We start from the raw sequence: 12,669 nt of genomic DNA on the forward strand, positions 1-12,669 counted from the left end.
AATATTATAGATATTAATATATAATATTATATTATATATTAATTATATATTATAATTATATATTATAAATATATAATATTTTATATATATTAATATATTATATATATATTTTTTAGATTTATTTATTTATTTCAGAGAAAGAGCCAGCAGTGGTGGGGGCAGAGGGAGAGAGAGAATCCCAAGCTGGTTCTGTGCTGAGCGTGGAGCCTGACACAGGGCTCGATCTCACCACCCAGAGATCATCCCCTGACCCGAAACCAAGAGTAGGATGTTCAACCGACCGCACTACCCAGGTGCCCCTGAATTATCTTCATATGAGCAGATTTTAAACCAGAGTCTCTCTCCGTCCTGCGTGTTCACCCAAGAGCAGTGAATGCTCATGTTCACACAAACATCTGTACTCACATGTTGATAGCAACTGTTCGTCACCGCCCCAAACCGGGAACACTCCAGAAATCCCTCAGTGAGCAGGTAAAACAATGGTGCATCCACACCACGTGACACTACTCCACCAGGATGAGAAACAAATCCCTGAGACCTCCAATCACATGGATGCATCTCGAAGGCGCAACGCTGAGCGAGAGAAGCCGGACTTGGGAAGCCACAATCTGTGTAATCCCAACCGTCCGGGTGCCTGGGTGGCTCAGTGGCTGAGAGTCTGCCTTCAGCTCAGGGCGTGATCCTGGGGCCCCGGGATCGAGTCCCCCATCGGGCTCCCTGCATGGAGCCTGCTTCTCCCTCTGCCTATATCTCCGCCTCCCTCTCTGTGTCTCTCATGAATAAATAAATAAAATCTTTGAAAAAAAATCCTATCCATATGACGTTGGCCCCGACAGACATCCACTTCCCAATCCCCAGAGCCTGTGAGTATGTAACACTGCAAAAGGGGATTTTTTGGGGCTCTGATTATGGTAAGAATTTTGAGATGGGGAGATTAGCGGGTGGCCCTAAATTTAATCACAAAGGTCCTTCTGAGAAGGAGGGGGGACGACAGGAGCTGTGATTACAGGAGCAGAGGTCAGAGAACAGAGAGTTTGGAAGATGCAAGCCCCTGGCTTTGGAGACAAAGGAGCCACAAGCCAAGGAACACAGGCAGCTTCTAGGAGCTTCTAGGAAGGCACAGGAGGACCCGATTCTCCCGACACCCTCCGGGAGGGATGTGGCCCTGCTGCCACTTAGATCTTAGCTCATTGACACCGATTTCAGGCTTCTGACCTCCACAAGGGTACGGACATGGATTTGTGTAGTTTGAGGCCACTTGGCATGTGGTCATTTGTTGCAGCTACAATAGGGAACATAACATTTTCGGTAAGACAAAGCTGGATGGACAGAGACTAGGACTAGATCCACGGTTGGGGGGGCAGTCAGGGATGAGGGGGCCTGACCACAGAGGGATGATGGGAACTGCTCTAATGGTGGTGATGGTTACACCAATCTACACATGTGCTAAAATTCATAAAACTCTGCACTCCCCCCCCCATCAACTTTACTGTGTGATTTTCAAATACATGCTTAATGCTCATTAGCTATGATTATAACAAAACATCCTGTTGGCCAGAGAGCCTCTGGGCTGCCCAGGGATGTGCAGAGAAGTGACGCTTGCCTAGGTTACAGGCCTGCCTTGGATTTGCTTTGTGACCTGAGGCCACCTACAAGCCCTCTCTGGTCTCATTTAAAGAATAAGCAGTGGCAGAGGCTATAGGGACGTCTTTTCTAGGGACATATGTCCAAGGAGAGCTCTCTAACCCTGGGAGCTTTAGGCCTTTTTGCCTGAGATGGGGCAAATTGATTCATTCAGCCCACAAATATTTACTGAGCTCCTACTATGTGCCAGGCGCTGGGAGACAGAACAGCAAAACTAAGTGATCAAAAACCCTATTGCAGTTTGTGTTTCAAAGGACAAAAATGAACCCCAAATGTTTTCATGTGTGTGCGAGTGTGTTCTTTAAAGATGTGTTTTTAACTAATCTCTACACTCGACATGGAGCTCGAACTCACAAGTCTGGGATCAAGAGTCATCGCATGTACCACCAACTGAGCCAGCCAGGCACCCCTGAATCCCAAACATTTTAAACGTGGTATGTGGATGGTGATGGGGGAAAAACAGAGCAGGGTCGGAGGGGGGGTGGATAGGGAGCATCTGGGGGAGGGTGTGGGTTTTAAGGGAGGGTCCTCTGAAGAGGTGACCTGAAGGAGGCTAGGGAAGGTGTGTGTGTGCAAAGGAGGTGACAGGATCAGCTGCAGGGATTTTGGGGTCTGCAGGGGGCTGGAATGCCCCCTCCCTGTGAGCGGCCCTATCCTTCTGGAATGTGATGAGGCTGCAGGACGTCTCTTAGCAGCCCAACTGGGCCATCCTGCTGACTCACGCCGGGTGCCTGTGGTCAACCTGCCTCCCTCTAGGGAACAGTGCCAAGAGTCCCTGGGCCTGTGCTGGGTTCAGTGTGCCTCATTCCCAGGACACACTGTGCAGCGTCCGGTCCAGCCACCCCATGCCTCCGTCTGGGTGGTTCTCGGTGCCGGGAGGACCTCTCCTCACCTCCTGAAATTCCGCTCACAGCCCATCTGGGCCAGCATCCCCATCTCTGGGCCGCTCCATCTCCAAGGGGGATGACTCATGCCTTGGCCAGAGTACAGACAAACAGGCTCTTTTCACTTGCTGGCTCTTGGCAGGAGAGCAATTAGAGTAACCTCTTTGGGAGATCACTTGGCAACATTTTAATTATGGAGACCACCTCCGCTAAAGCGGGAGACACCCCCTGTGTCTGCATTGTTACTCATCTCCGCATCCTGTTTGCTTCTTTTGCAGCCCTTTTAATACTTGGTAACGAATTTCTTTGGTTATTCACTTTTTTAAAAAAAGATTTTATTTATTTATTTGACAGAGAGGGAGAAAGAGCACAAACAGGGAGCGGCAGGCAGAGGGAGAGGGAGAAGCAGGCTCCCAGATGGGCAGGGAGCCCCACTCGGGACTTGAGCCCAGGACCCTGAGATCGTGACCTGAGCTGAAGGCAGACATTTAACCGAGTGAGCCACGCAGGTGCCCCTGGCCATTGACATCTTATAATCAGTCAGCCCCACTAGTTGGGGAGTGAGGAGGCAGCGGAAATTGTCCCCCTGTGTCCCGCCTCCAAGAATCAGTGCCTGGCTCCTCCATTCTGTCTGTTGGAGGTACAAATAATGGGATCCCTAGAAATGTATGGAATAGACAGGTGGCCTTGAGGACGTGCCCAATTCACTATATACCGGGATGTTTACTACAGGATCATTTACAAGACTTGAAACAACACAGGACTAGATAAATACATCAGGGCCTCATAAATATTGGAATCCCACCATTCATAAGGAGGTGTTTATTTATTGAGAGGGATGGGGGTCACAGGTGTATTTCTCAAACCCAGTGCACTTCAGATTTGTGCACTATACTGTGTCTATATATCCTCTATTAAAAGGTAATCCCAGGGGCACCTGGGTGGCTCAGCGGGTTAGGCGCCTGCCTTGGGCTCTGGTCATAGTCTCAGGGTCCTAGGGTCGAGCCCTGTGTTGGGCTCCCTGCTCAGCTCTCCCTCTGCCTTCTGCCCTCTGCCCCCTACTTGTGCTCTTGGTTGCTCACTGTCTTAAACAAAATCTTACCCCCCCCCACACACACACACACAAAAGAAAAAAGAAAGAAAGAAAAGAAAATCCCATAAACAGGGGAATGTTTATGATGCAATGTTCTGGTGTCTGCAGCTTACTTTGAAAACGTATCACAAATGAGGATGGATGCAGACATACATGCTAAGGCATATATAATAAAATTTTAGTGGTGGTAGGCACAGGGATGTTCGTGGATAATTCTTCCAAGGTTTTTTTAAATATGTTTTGACATTTTCACATTGAAAGACTGGAGGGATAAGGAGGTGGCATTTATTTGTCAAGATGTCCCAGATATTACAAAAGGTTAAAAGGCATAAAGTAGTACCTTGATTCTGTTTTCAAAAGAGAGAACTGAGATGAGGTACACCCATGAAGACAAATTTCTGGCAGGTAACCCTTAAAAGTGGTTAACTCCAGGGATGGGTCTGGGGTAGTTGGGAGACTAGAATTCTGCATTTCATGACCCCCTACGTCTTGAGTTCTGAATTTTTAAAAAGATTTTAGTTTATTTATTCATGAGAGACACACAGAGAGAGGCAGAGAGAGGGAGAAGCAGGCTTCCTGCAGGGAGCCCGATGTGGGACTCGATCCCAGGACCCTGGGATTAAGACCTGAGCCTAAGGCAGGTGCTCAATCACTGAGCCCCCCCCCAGGCGCCCCTTGAATTCTGAATTGCAAGCACAGTGGCAGTGACTGTGCTCACCCCCTGCTTTCAGCAGGTGGGACCAGAGATGTCTGGGGGGGCGATGTGGGAGCCACCCGTGGAAGAGCCCGGGCCCTCAAACACGTGGCCACATGACTCAAAATACTTAATGGCTGGGATATGAGCCCTCAATGAATTTCTACTGCTTTCAGCACCTCGAGTGGGAGGATGTTTAAGTCTCCCAGACTTCCTTAGTAGGGCGCATGCGTATTTTTTCTTTCTCTTTAGAAAATCTAATTAGGAAAATAACAAATTCTTGGATCATATCTCTGTATCTTTTGATCATCTGGGTTTATTAATAAGTTAATGGTCTCTTCCAACAATGCCATGCCAGCCCTAGGGGATCCCAGTACTACCAGTTTGGTGAGTAAGCTAACTGCTTATAGAAGCACATGCAAATGTTCACAGTGAGAGTGCTCCGATTCCTCTTCTCCTCCCCCCTCCTCCCCCTCCTCCTTATCCCCTTCTCCCTCCTCCCCCCTCCTACACCCCCTTCCTCCTCCCTCTCCTCCACCCCCTCCTCCTCTCCCTCTTCCCCTCTTCCTTCTAAAAAATATTGATTTCATACCTTGCACCTTACTCTGCACCTTGCTTATTTTTTAGGTCAATCCACAGCCGTCTCATTCTGTTTAAAAATAGCTGCAAGATATCCCACTTGCATCCTTTTAAAATTATTTTCCTTTTGAAGAGCTGTATTCATCTTAAGTGAGTTTTGACAAGCGCATCTCCTCCTGCAATCCGAACTCCTGTCAAGATACAGAAGAGCCCAGCGCCCCCAGAAAGTTTCCTGGTGCCTCCTCGTTATCTGTCCCCGCCCTTGCCGGGGAGGTGACCTCTGTCCCGAATGCCCCCCAGAAATGGAGTTGTCTGGTCTTAGGTGTTCTATTTTTTTTTAATATTTTATTTATTTATTCATGAGAGACACAGAGAGAGAGAGACAGAGAGAGAGGCAGAGACATAGGCAGAGGGAGAAGCAGGCTCCATGCAGGGAGCCCCATGCAGGACTTGATCCTGGATCCCCAGGATCACGTCATGGGCCAAAGGCAAGCACTAAACTGCTGAGCCACCCAGGGATCCCCCTGGTCTTGGTTGTTCTAGAACTCTTATCTTATAGAATGCACCCTGGCATCTGGCTTCTTTTGCTCAGCATAACATTCTTGACATTCACAGGTGTTCGTGTGTATATTAGAGTTTTTTTCCTTTTTGCGGCTGAGTCGAATTCCACTGTGTGAATAAATCACAGTGTGCGTATCCACTCCCCTGTTCATGGCTCTTTCCAGATCAGGCTAGGATGCCTAAAGCCGCTGCAATCACCCAGGTGTTTGTGTCACCCTACATTCTCATTTCCTTGGGCAAATAACCAGAGGTTGGAATTGCTCGGTCACAGGGTGAGAGTCATACTGTTTGGACTATAGTAACTGTGCAGTTTAAGTTCTGACGGGGTAAATTCCCTTCCCTCCTTTCTTCCCCTGCCCCCACCCTCACTGGTAATTCCTGCGCATTTCCAATCCACACAAACTTTGAAAAAACTTTTAAAAAACATTTGAGCTACATTACTTCAATGTATTACTTTCATAATAATCATAGTCCTGGAGGAAAGCTTAGCTAAAGAAATTAATCACTCTCTTCAAATTCTGAGTTCTTTCTTTGTACTGAGGCCCCAGGCTTTGTCTGTCAAAGGCCAGCAGATTCCTTGTGCCCCCGTGGGCCCCCACTCCTCCGAGGCCCCCGTGCCAGCGCGGCCAGTGCTGTTCCGTTCCCACCACCCGGTTCTCCTTGTTCCCTGCATACGCTATGCTCCACCACACCTCAGATCTCTGCGTGTGCCTTTAGCCTGAGGCTCTTTGTGACTTTTCTCTCTCTCTCTCTCTCTCTTTTTAAAGATTTTATTTACTTGACACACACACACAGAGAGAGAGAGAGAGAGAGCAGGGAAGCAAGGGAAGCAGCATGCAGAGGGGGGCAGCACGCTTCCCACTGAGCAGGGAGCCGGACCTGGGGCTTGATCCCAGGACCCTAAAATCATGAGTTGAAGGCAGATGCTTAACCCACTGAGCCACCCAGGCACCCTTCCTGACTTTCCTTTCTCTCTAATGCTTCCTCTCTCTCTCTCCCTTCCAACGTGCATTTATTAAGCTCCTACTCTACCTCCCCTGGCCCTTGGGTCACTCACAGCCTGGAGCCATACCAGCCAACAGAACTCCCCAGAATGATGGAAGAGTCCATTTTGCACCGCCCCAGATGACAGCTGCTGGCCCCGTGTGGCCAGTGAGCCCTCAAAATGTAGCCGTAGCAACAGGAGGCAATTTTAATTGAATTTGCTTATTATTGGTTTCAGCTGTAACCTGACACTCAGTTCCAGCCACTGGAACACTTTGTAGGCAGGTTTGGAACAACTCAAGCCTGGGAATTGACTTTTTGAGCTGTGAGGCCATGAGATCTAGATGCAGATCAAGCCTTCCTGATGGAAGGTGGTGTCTCATTGAAGAAAAAACCCACTCGGTCACAGCGGCTTCGCGTACCAAGAATGGAAAATGTTTCATTGATAATTTTTCTATTGGTTACAAGTGGAAATAGGAATATTTCACAAATAGCAGGTTAAATAAAATCTTTGATTAAAATGATTTTTTGCCTGTGTCTTTTGCTGTCTCTCTTTTTTTTTTCTCTCTCTTTTTTTAATGTGGCCGTTAGAAAATGTTTACCCAAGGGGCTCACAGTGTGCATCTGGGGGACAGCGTTGGTCGGGAGGATGGACAGACCACAGACTCACTGGTCCCATGTGAGTGACAAGCTCCTTGTGAAGGTGATGGCTGCAGAGGGACAGCCCTGTATTGCAGTTTGAGGCCCTGTCTGATCCCTTTCTCTAAGGGTGTTTTTTTTTTTTTTTTTAAGATTTTTATTTATTTGAGAAAGAAAGAGAGAGAGAGAGAGCGAGAGAGCACAAGCAGGGGGAGCGGCAAAGGGAGAAGGAGAAGCAGACTCCCACTGAGCAGGGAGCCCCATACAGGACTCAATCCCAGGACCCGGGGCTCATGACCTGAGCTGAAGGCAGACGCTTAACCAACTGAGCCACCCAGGCACCCCTGTCTATGGGGTTTAGAACGAGCTCCTTGGAGCACATCTCAGATGTGTGGTCCTCTCCAGGCCTCAGTGTGTCCATCTGGAACAGGAACCCTAACCTGGGCAGCCTCCCAGGGCTGTTTTGAGGATCCAAGGAGCTAATCCACGCAAAGCCCTGGAGGAGCCTGGTGCATGCCGAATGCTCAGGAAGGTTCTAATTATCACCATTCTTCACCCCGTCCCCACCCTTCCTGGCACCTGAGTTCCTGGCTCAGGAGGGATCACGGGATTTGGAGAAGGAAGCAGGAAAGACCTCACAAACCCTGACTCAGCAGAGAGCGCCAGGTCTGGCCCGTTCCCAGGCATCACCTACTGCACCCATTTCACAGACTCGTGGCTCCTGGCACCTCTGTCTGCCCCCCCGGGTCCCAGCCAGCGAACGATGTGGGCAAGATCTTAGCCCAGGGTTGCCTGCTTGCGACCTTCGACCTTTGTGACTCAGGCATTCTTGCCACAGTGGCAAAGTCTGGGCGGGGGGGTGGGGACTGGTCCCAACATCTGGCTTCTGATCCAGGCCTCCCCAGCAGCATCAGCGGCTCCCTTCTTGCCCTGGCATTCGATGCTACTAGAGGGTCCGCCAGGTGCCACTCTCCCTCCCAGAGCCTCTCTCCAGCCAACTGCACTGCTCAGTTCTTTCCAAGTGGTTCCTGGATATTCCCACTCCACAGGCCCTTTGTAGGACCTCCAGGCACACATCCCACCTCCCCACTCCCAAGACCCCCGAAAGAACATGTGACCTGCCCCTTGCCCCTTGGCTCTGCAAACCTGGGTCACTGGGGAGGGGGTGGCTGTAAGCATCTCCCAAGGCACTTTATTTACTAGCAGGCAGCCCAGAGTTTCTCCCCTCTCCCAGCCCAAATTCCACCCAGGCGAGGAGGTCCAATGTCTTATTATTTGTTTATTTCTTAGAACCTTTTTATTAGCGCCCCCCCTTTTCTTTGGGCAAAGCAGCAGCTCTGTGACTGGCAGGGCTCTAGCCAATAAAACCTTTGAGTGGCTCAGCCCTCCCCAAGGAAGGAAGGGGCCCGTGTTGTAAAAGCAGGGCTGGAGAGAGACCTCAGCCATAAACAGGCGGAGATGAGACCGGGCCTTGCAGGAGGTTCTCCAAGATTAGAGGGAGGCAGGGAGGGGTGGCAACCGCAGGTCCAAATGCCTGCTTGGCTTCCTCTGGCCTCGACTCTCTCTGTCTCTCTCTGTCTCTGTCTCTCTGTCTCTGTCTCTCAGGGGCCGGTGGTGGCGCAACCCAGCATGCAGACCCTCTAGGAAATGCAGCAAAGCCCAGACTACCTACAAAGCCTTCCAGTCGGGCTGGAGCTACCTCCCCTCCCTCCCCTCGCGCACCCCCAGCCAGGGCCCCCGAGTCAGGCAGCCCTCGTTCAAATCCTGGCTGCGCCCCACTTGCTCAGTGGTGTGACCTTGGGCAAGTCCCTCAAATTCTCTGGGCCTCAACCATCTCAGCTGCAAACAGGGTGACAATAGCTAATCATTTGTGCTGGTAAATCTCAGACAGTTGCTACGAGGCAACCCACAAGCACAGGAGAAAGGAGCACGGGGCGGGGGGGTGGGGGGCGGTGTATCAATGTCGCCTGGGCCTGCCTCCCCACAGCCTCCACCGCCACCAGGGGCTCTGAACACGACTGTCCCTGTCCCGCCTGCCTCCTGCTCTTCATGTTTCCCTTTTCAAATTTTGTTTCTGCCCTTACCCTCCCCCGTTTGTACAGTGGATACATGCACGGCTACCGGGGAACATGCACAAAATTCATAAAGCATGATGCATCACGAGCCCCGCGAACGAGGAACGAGAACATTCGCCCGTGTCTTGCGGGCGTCTCTGGTTCCTCCTCCCTGCAACCGCTAACTCAGTGCAATCCTTGCCAGTCTCTTGGTTTGCTCAAGAGAGTTTTGTCCTGTGTGCCTGTATCCTCAAAGCAATACATGAGCTTTTCTTGTTTGCTGCGGGGGGGGGGGGGGGGGGGGAAGGGGGAGTGTAAAAAGTGGAACGAGGCTGCAGAAGATATCCTGCGAATTCTTTGGCTGGACATTAAGAGTCACACATGTGGCTGTGCCTAATACTGGTCCCTGTGAGAATTTCCCACTGGCCCCTGGTCCCCTCCGCTCCCCTCTCCCTGCCTGCCCTGCCCTTGCTCACCTGCCTTCCAGCCCTGACTCATCCTGCAAGCCCTGGCTCCCGGCTTGCCTAATCTCCATTCATTCCTTGACATCATTCTCAGAGACTCCTCAGGGCCCCAAGGTGGCCTGACTCTGTCCCTGTTGGTGAATAGTCCCCCGTTTGGTGTGTGGGATGAGTCTGAAGCTGGAAGTGTGCTCAGGGACCCACAAGAATCTGGCATTTTGCGAGAGGGAGTTTGCCAGAAGAGGGAGAGAGGTCATCCCAGGCAGAGGAATGTTCGCAGGCACAGGCCCCAAGGTGTGAGATCCAGGCTGCAGTGGGTGTGGAGGCAACCAGGTGGGGCCCTGGCATTGAGGAAGGTGGGGACTGTGGGAAGACAAGTGCTCCCACAGATGCAGCAGGGTGAGCGGCGGGACCTCAGCCCCACTCCCGTTTTAAACCAGAGCAGCTCTGTCTTGAACTCTATTATGGGCTTCTCCTCCAGAGTAAGATTGGTCTGGAACAAAGAAATCTCTGTCTCAAAAGGTTCTAGAAACAAACCATCACCATGGGTGCTAGTGAGCCACAGAAGGAACCTGACCCAGACGTAGATTTGGATATTAGAAAAGACTTCTCTGGGAATCCTCACGGAGGAAATGACTATGCAAAGGCACTGGGGCAGAGAACAGTGAGGTGTGACCCAGGAATGGAAGTCCCAGGATACATGGAATACAGGCAGGAGGCCAGACCATCAGGCCACCACCACTTGGGACTAGAGGGAGGGGAGGGACAGCTCTGGGAAGGACTAGAAACAGGGAGGCTGCGGTGAGGCTGGGGGGAGGCAGAGAGAGGAGGCCTAGGGGGACAGGCAGGGTGAGGGCATGGGATGGAGAGTCCCAGGAGGGGAGGGGGAAAGGGGCAGTGCCTGGGGGTGACCCGGGGACCCATGATGGGGCCATCCCCGAGATGGCAACTCAAGAGGATGGAAGATTCAGGGGAGCCACTGAGCTCCCACTCCAGCTGGGCATGGTGTGCTTGTCTGAGCTGCCTTGAGGTGGGGGGCGGGCAGGGTGCTGAGGCCCCTCCGGAGGGGCATCCTTCTGGGTCCAGGGCTTCCAGAAGCTCCTGGAGAAGAAAGGTTGAGGTCCGAAGGGCACCACCCAGGGGCCTACAGACATTCAGGCCTAGGGCTGCTTACAGGGGAGGGCTATTCACCCCCACATTCCAGATGGAGAGACTGAGGCTCAAGAGGGCACGTGCCTGCATCAAGGTCATGCGCTGAGCAAGGGCTGGGGACCTGCTGGCCCCTGGGTGTGAGGGAGCAGAGAGGAGGGGGGCTCCAGCTGCCTGGGTCCGGGGGAGTGGATGAGGCCTTCCCAGAGGTGGACCAGCAAGGGGCCCATTTATCTCTGGAGGGAGAAATTGCAGGTCCCAGGGGCCAGGAGACCAGGAGAGAGTAATGCTGGGTGGAGGGTGCTGGGACTGTCCTGAAGCAGAGCTGGCACAGCCTGGTGACACCCTCAGCCCCAGAGCCCCAGCGCCCCCGGGAGGCTGGTCTCCATCACACAGCAATCAGAATTCAACCCCCATGCACCCTGGTTCCTGGGTGAGAGACGGACCCACACACTACAGCCTGGGCGGGGGTGGGGAGGCCGGTGGGGAGACCCTCCTGGCAGAGCATAAGCCACTGGGGGTCAGAGATCATCTAAGCAGCTCGCTGTGTGACCCAGGGCAGGCCACCCGCCCTCTCTGGGCCTCCACTTGCTCATCTGAAAAGGCAGCCACGGGGAGGGGGGCTCGCCAAGGCTGTCGAGGACAGGGGAGGCCACAGACTCCGGGGGCAGACAGATCAGGCTGGGATCTGCTTTGGGCTGCGTGATCACACTCAGGGCACTTTCCCTCTCGGCCTCAGTTTCCTCATCGGGAAAGCGGGTACAATAAAGGTGTCTGACTCATCCCCAGGAACAAAGGGGTCACGCTCAGGAGGTGGGGAGTGCTGTGCCCTGACCTCTCTCTCCTGTGAGGACTGATGAAGCCAGGGCCTGTCCTCCTGTCCTCCAAGCCCCCGGGGGATGCAGCCTCGGCTTGGGCCCCAGCTGCACCCCAGCCCTGCCCACCCCTGCTCCCCCATCCTCCTGCCAACACAGCAGGCATCACATTCCGAGCCCTTGAGAGGGAAAGCATCCCCATCTGGGGGTGCTCTGGGGCATCCAGCAAGAAAAGGGGCCCCCAGGCCCTTATGTTTCCTGAGCAGTTACTGTGAGCCCGACTCCTGCCCTCATCCAGCCCTTTATCAGGAAGATGCCTTTGGAAGACAGAGAAACCAAGACCCCGCGACAGTCGGGGACACCTCAGGCATCCCAGCAAGTCACTCAGCACAGCCTCGTGCCCCACTCCCTTCCAGGAGGGACCTGCACCCAGAGCACAAGCCAGCCAGGTCCTGGTCTGGGTCAAGTTTGAGGCAGCAGGAGGCTGGAGGCCACCAATGCAGAGGCTCATGGCTCTTCCTGCAGGCCACCTCCTCCGGGGACAGGGAGGAGGAGGAGGAGGAGGAGGAGGGGGGATCTCCTGGCTGGTGCCCAGGCCCGGGCCTCACCTGATTTCCGAGATGTTGTTTTCGTGCGAGTCCCACAGGGCCGGGATCCGGGGCTCGGCGGGCCCGTCCATGGCGGGCCGGTGAGGGCAGGGATGGGAGGACGCTCAGGAGCAGGAGGCACGGGGGCCAGCTATGTGCCGCGGCGTCTGCCACCCGAGGAGCCCGCCAGGTGCCTACCTCCGCGCCCAAGGGGAGGGGCAGCACCCAGCCGGTTCTCCCAGCTGCTACCCACGCCTCCAACAGCGGGAGAGGCTGGGAGGGAGCCACCCTTCTCCGAGGGTGGGAAGGGGAGGAGGGCTGATGGGCACATCTCAGGAATCTCCCCAGTGGCTGTGGGCCAGAGTCCAGGGGGCAACTCCAGCTCCGTACTGGAACCTTCCAGGCTAGTGGTTCTGGCCATACCCACCTGGAGTCTCAGTTTGCCAATGTGACAGAAAGCTAATCTCATCTCAGAGAGTTCATTCACTCACGCGCTCATCTATTCATTCAAGAAATATTTATTGA

General features: G+C 53.1%; 1 protein-coding gene across 1 annotated transcript in view; it reads right to left on the minus strand.

Annotated features, from left to right (window-relative positions):
• The window catches only part of SULT2B1 (sulfotransferase family 2B member 1), a 34,387-nt gene extending 22,060 nt beyond the window's left edge, over positions 1-12,327 (minus strand). Inside the window, exon 1 of the mRNA XM_041745181.1 lies at positions 12,166-12,327. Within this exon, the coding sequence (XP_041601115.1) occupies positions 12,166-12,236 (71 nt within the window). The 5' untranslated portion in view covers positions 12,237-12,327. The remainder of the gene's footprint in view (positions 1-12,165) is intronic.
• Positions 12,328-12,669: the final 342 nt, after the last annotated feature.

This window comes from Vulpes lagopus, chromosome 2 (genome assembly GCF_018345385.1).
Source record: "Vulpes lagopus strain Blue_001 chromosome 2, ASM1834538v1, whole genome shotgun sequence".
NCBI classification, from domain to species: Eukaryota; Metazoa; Chordata; class Mammalia; order Carnivora; family Canidae; genus Vulpes; species Vulpes lagopus.